This window comes from Grammomys surdaster, unplaced genomic scaffold, assembly GCF_004785775.1.
Source record: "Grammomys surdaster isolate TR1022 unplaced genomic scaffold, NIH_TR_1.0 278, whole genome shotgun sequence".
Taxonomy (NCBI): Eukaryota; Metazoa; Chordata; class Mammalia; order Rodentia; family Muridae; genus Grammomys; species Grammomys surdaster.
In genome coordinates this window covers 13,788,113-13,793,329 of record NW_021604719.1, presented here as the reverse complement: position 1 = coordinate 13,793,329, position 5,217 = coordinate 13,788,113, and the positions used below count along the sequence as shown (strand labels likewise).

General features: G+C 41.8%; 1 protein-coding gene across 1 annotated transcript in view; it reads right to left on the bottom strand.

Annotated features, from left to right (window-relative positions):
* The window catches only part of Megf10 (multiple EGF like domains 10), a 141,630-nt gene that overhangs the window by 15,432 nt on the left and 120,981 nt on the right, over positions 1-5,217 (bottom strand). The window contains exon 17 of the mRNA XM_028777167.1: positions 1,518-1,646. Within this exon, the coding sequence (XP_028633000.1) occupies positions 1,518-1,646 (129 nt within the window). The remainder of the gene's footprint in view (positions 1-1,517; positions 1,647-5,217) is intronic.

The following is a 5,217-nucleotide window of genomic DNA, read 5'->3' as shown; positions in this document are numbered from 1 at the left end:
ACACACACACACACACACACACACACACACACACACACACACACACACACAAGCTCTCTTGGCTTTCATGGGTCAGCAGCTGCTCTGCAGGAGTGCTTAAGGCAGGACAAAAGCATCAATACAGGCAGATTTGTCAGTTGTTTCTAAATTCTGTCCATGACTTTATTTTGCCTTTTAAGGAAAGCTTGAATTTTCAGAAGCAGGAATGACACATAGGTCTCAGATGGCAGCACACAGTGGCAGCCCCATACCATATATTTGTCTGACACCTGCTCTGTCCTGGACTTTTTCCTTTCATTTTGTCATTACTCTTTAGTGCCCTAACATTACAGGGGTAGTTCTTCTACTATGCTACAGACAACAGCTAAGCCCTGAGTATCCCAAGTCACACAGCTGGTGAATGCCAGGATGGCAGGCAGGGAGGGCTGGGTAAGACCAGCCCCATGCAGGTCCCACTGTGTCCTGCTTTGTTCACTTTAAAAGGTTCCTCTGCTTAAAGTAGCCCCTACTTTAGAATTATAAGTGACCTAAGTGTGCTTCCCTTCTAAGGAGTTCTAGCACCTTTATGGATGCTAATTTGTCCTTGCAGTTCTGTCTTTCAGATCTTAGGCCAACAGTCATCCCTCATCCTAGAAGTTTCTAGAAGTCTCCTTCCTGCTATTCTCTAGAATATATGTAAATATTTATAATTAGAATATTTGTAAATAGAATTATTTACAAATTAGTATTAAATGGGAGTTACCTACTTTCTAACTCATCATTTTTTCTTCGGCATGGCTATTCTTTGAAGTTATGTTATTATTGATACTATCCTTAATAAATGCTTGTTTCCGTGATTCAGCTGAAAGCAGTATGGCATTTCTGCCATACGTGTTTGCACATTGCATGTTGTGATGCTAAACAGCCAAGCACCACATGGGGTTAGATAAAGGGAGGCATGAGATACAGGCTAGGAATAAGAACTACAGTAATGTTTTTAAAAGCATGATCCTGGGCTAATAGTACCACCAATGGACAGAAATGCAAATTCACAGGTCCTGGTCCAGATGCACTGAATCAGACACTGTGGGATGTGGGCTGGGCATTTGGAGTTGGTTGGTTCCTGTAGGTAAACCTCGTTTTCTCTGTGAGCACACAGTCAGCCAAGCAGTGAGGTGCGTGTCTGTCTCTACTGACTTCTAAATCCCTGTCATCTATTCTCATATTTGTAGAGTTGGAAGAAATAAAAGCGTTTCATGCATAAATACAGTCTGGTGGAAAAGAGAAAAGGGAACTCAGATACACATTAGGAATGAATTGCACACAGTGCTTGCTCTGCCTCAATGTCCTGATATGAGGATACCTGGAATGTGGGGTTCTTACACTCTCAGACAAAGGTAGTTATGGAGAGGTCGTCAAGTAGATGGCAAACACATTAAAGGAGCCCTCACTGACGTAACATGATACGCACAAACAGGGAGGCTATTTCCTCCATGGGTTGGCTCCCCCTGCTGAACTCCAGCAGGCCCCTTGCTTACTCTGGGTGCAGTAGAGCCCCGTCCAGCCAGGAGTGCATTTGCATTCCCCGTCATAGGCGCTGCAAAAGGCTCCATTGTGGCAGTTGCAGGTGTGGATGCAGTTCGGACCCCAGTGGGCAGGCGGACAGGCTGAAAGCACAGCAAGTTTGGAGAGATGAGCCGCATTCCCCAGGCCAGCACCAAACAGAACACTTCACCCACCTTCCCTCCATGTGCTGGGTTAATACCACTAATAAAGTCAAGAGACTCACAACTCACTTCAAAGACCGAATACTGAATTAGGTGCCAAACCCACAAGACAACACTGCTCACAGTAACTACCAACATTACTGACACACACACACACACATTTTCGGCTTCCGAGGGACTTGAGCGAGCAAGAATTACTTTAAAGAGTCAGTTGTTAAATAAATATCACCCACTGTGTACCTGGCACTGTTCTAGACCCAAGGAAAAGAACAAAGACAAAATGGGAGTCTGAACCACTACTTGAATACTTCTGTTTTGTGAGGAAGCAAAACTATCAGCCAACTGGGTTGCAGTGATGGAAGGAGAGATCAGGTGAGGTAAGGAAGAGAAGAAGGAGGAGAGCTTCTCTTCAAACCCAAGCCCATCGAGGAAGGAGCACCTCAGTAAGGATCAAATGGTGGTGGGGATTTCCCTTGGAGCTCCTATGTCACGAGCTCAGGACTTTGATTATCCAGTCCTGTCCCGGTCTCTAGGTTCCAGGGTTGATATTAGAATCTCATTTTATGTGCTAAGGTTCCCAACTATAAGAATCAGTTTATTCATAGGAATTCTCGATTGGAGGAGGAAGAGAACACATCCACTAAATCCACCATCAGTGGAAGAGGTTTTAGAATGCAACAGAAAGTGTGGACAAAATAACTTGATTTATTGAAACGAATATAGTTTTATTTATACTATATCTTCAAGAAACCATTTAAAGAGATGGCTACTTACGGTTTCCGTTTTATTATCTGATTGAGACTATGGTGCAATAAAGGAAATAAATGAGGCTGAAGTCATTTTGAAAAGTATTTCCCAGAAACATATGTACCGTCTTTACCCAAGAGCCAGAGAAGAGTAACAGCGGACAATGCATGGACCTCAGGAGTATTGACATGGGTTTTCTCGGTAGTCTCCCTTATTTTGCAGGTAAGGAAGTTGTGGTTCAAGAGTGGGTAACAGGATCTTATCCAAGGCCACATAGATTCACAGCGATAGTTGCTATTTGATACATACGCATGGCTTCATTCTTAAGGCTACCGTGAGGCTCAGGGTGGAGACAACTAAAATGTCCGCCCTACCCGATGTGGCCTGCAGCACTCAACAACCTACTTCGAAAATAAGAAAAATCCAACTTGTTCCCTTTCACCCAGCTTCCCTAACAGTGTATCTTTTCTTTTTATATTTACATATTTTAGCTGTGTTTCTGTGTCTGTGAGTCAATGTGCAATATGTGTGCAGGTGAGTACACCTGTGTGCATGGATATCAGAAGAGAGCACTGGGGGTGGAGTTACAGTGTTGATGGGCTGTCTTTCCTCCCCCCAGCTTGTTTAGAGGATGCTGGGATCCAAACTCTGGTCCCCATGATTCAGCATGAAGAGCTTTAAATCATACAGAAGTCGTTCCAGCTCCAAACTATATCTAATGATGCTTAATATGTTTTCACAAACCGTCTTCTGCCTGGAGGAGATTTAGGTTGGCTACTTGAAGCAAGCAGGCTCTATTCACGTGTTGGTTCTGATCAAAGGTTATAAATAAAGATGAGTCAAATTTTCCAAAGGTAAGCATAGAGACAAGGCTTTGGATAGTCACCTTGCCAAGGACACCTGCCCCTTTAAATGTACTCCATTAGTTTTCACAGTCTCTGCTTGCTTGGTTAAGGACTTCCCTTTTTAAAAACTAGCTGATGACCAGCCAAGAAGAAATATTAAGATGGGCCCCCAGAGACCACAGGAATCAATGAAACTGACGGTCCCCAGGAGAATCAAGGCTTGCCAAACAAATGGGTTTCCTCTGCAGTGATTATGGGGACAGGCCATGCTATTGTCTCCATTCACAGTGCTGTTCTCATTTTCATTCCTTCCAGCACATTCCTCCTCCAAATGAGGAAGTGACCAACTTCCAAACTAAAGAATAAGTTTTAAAGGAGCAAAATGAGACTAATCATGTTCCAGCAATGACATCGGATCTTTGTTTTCTTTCCTAAGCCCCGTCACTCGTTTTGAGTACCTATTCTTCAACCTGCTCCTGTGCCAGCCTGAATCCATCAGAGGCTTCAATGCACAGATCTGAACACATGGCAATTACTTCTGGAATCCCATCCTCAATAGATTAAAACACATACTATAAAAGCATCTGTAACAACAAGCATCCCTCTCACTGAAGGCTCTCTTATCTCAGCAATGGGAGACAGCCTAAATGACTAAAAGCAAAACTAATATTCAGACAAAGACATATTCCATACCAATTAATAAATACAGATTGATTAAAACTCTAGAGTCTGAATTCAATGGCCAACAAATCGCCATGTAAAATAAGAGTCATTCCTTGACCTATCATATGTACCTCATGTTAGAGTCGATATGAACTGAGCATGTAAGCTATGATGAAGCAAAGGCAGACATGTGCTGTCTTTGGTCAAAGGCTGAATCCTTTGTGAAAGTGCACAAACTAGCCTTTCAGGGTCTGCCTTATGGTCACCGTCCTCTCTTCATGGCTCTGGTAGTCTAAAGTCATCAATTAATACCTCTTAGAGACATACTACACCCATCTGAAGAGCAGTATGAGAGGCTCCTGGGGAGCCAAGGGAGAGAGGACAAGCTGTGAGGTGCAGTGTGGCAGTCAGTCTGCTCAGGACAAGCTGTGAGGTGCAGTGTGACAGTCTGTCTGCCCAGGAGCCCAGAAAGTTTCTAAAAAAGTCATTTGCTTTGACTTTTTCATGGTTCCATAAATTTCTGGATGAGCACATGACAAGAAGATAGTCTCTAAATACATCTATTTGTGTTTTAGATCAACAGATAATAGGGATGAAGATGTAGCTCAATTGGTAGAATGTTTGCCTAGCATCTCTGAAGCCCTGGGTTCAGTTCCCAGCACCACATACAAGCAAGTATAGATGTACATATACCTGTAATCCCAGCACTCAAATAGTGAAGGCAAAAAAATCAGAAGTCCAAGGTCATCTTAGACTACAGAATGAGTTTGAGGCCAGCCTTGGCAACAGGGAATATGTGTGTGTGTGTGTGTGTGTGTGTGTGTGTGTGTGTGTGTGTATTCAGTGACTAACCATCCACTGATTTTATATACATATATTATATATGTTACATATATATATATGACATATATTACATATATATACATACATATATATACATATATATATGGATGAGACTACATTATGTGGTAAGCCTTGGTTACATGGAGCCATAGATATAATTAGTCATTGAATATATATATTCTCATTATCATATTTGCTGTTTTCTCATTCCTCCATTTTAACTAGACCTCTTGGTAGAATAGGATATAAATCCAACTCATAAAGGTAACTATGAGTTTCCACATATATCATTGATTTACATATATATTTATATTACATGTATAATTATATAAATATTTAATATGTTGATAAAGAATATATAATTATATGTTGCTCTCTCTCTCTCTCCATATATATATGGAGATAGAGCATAT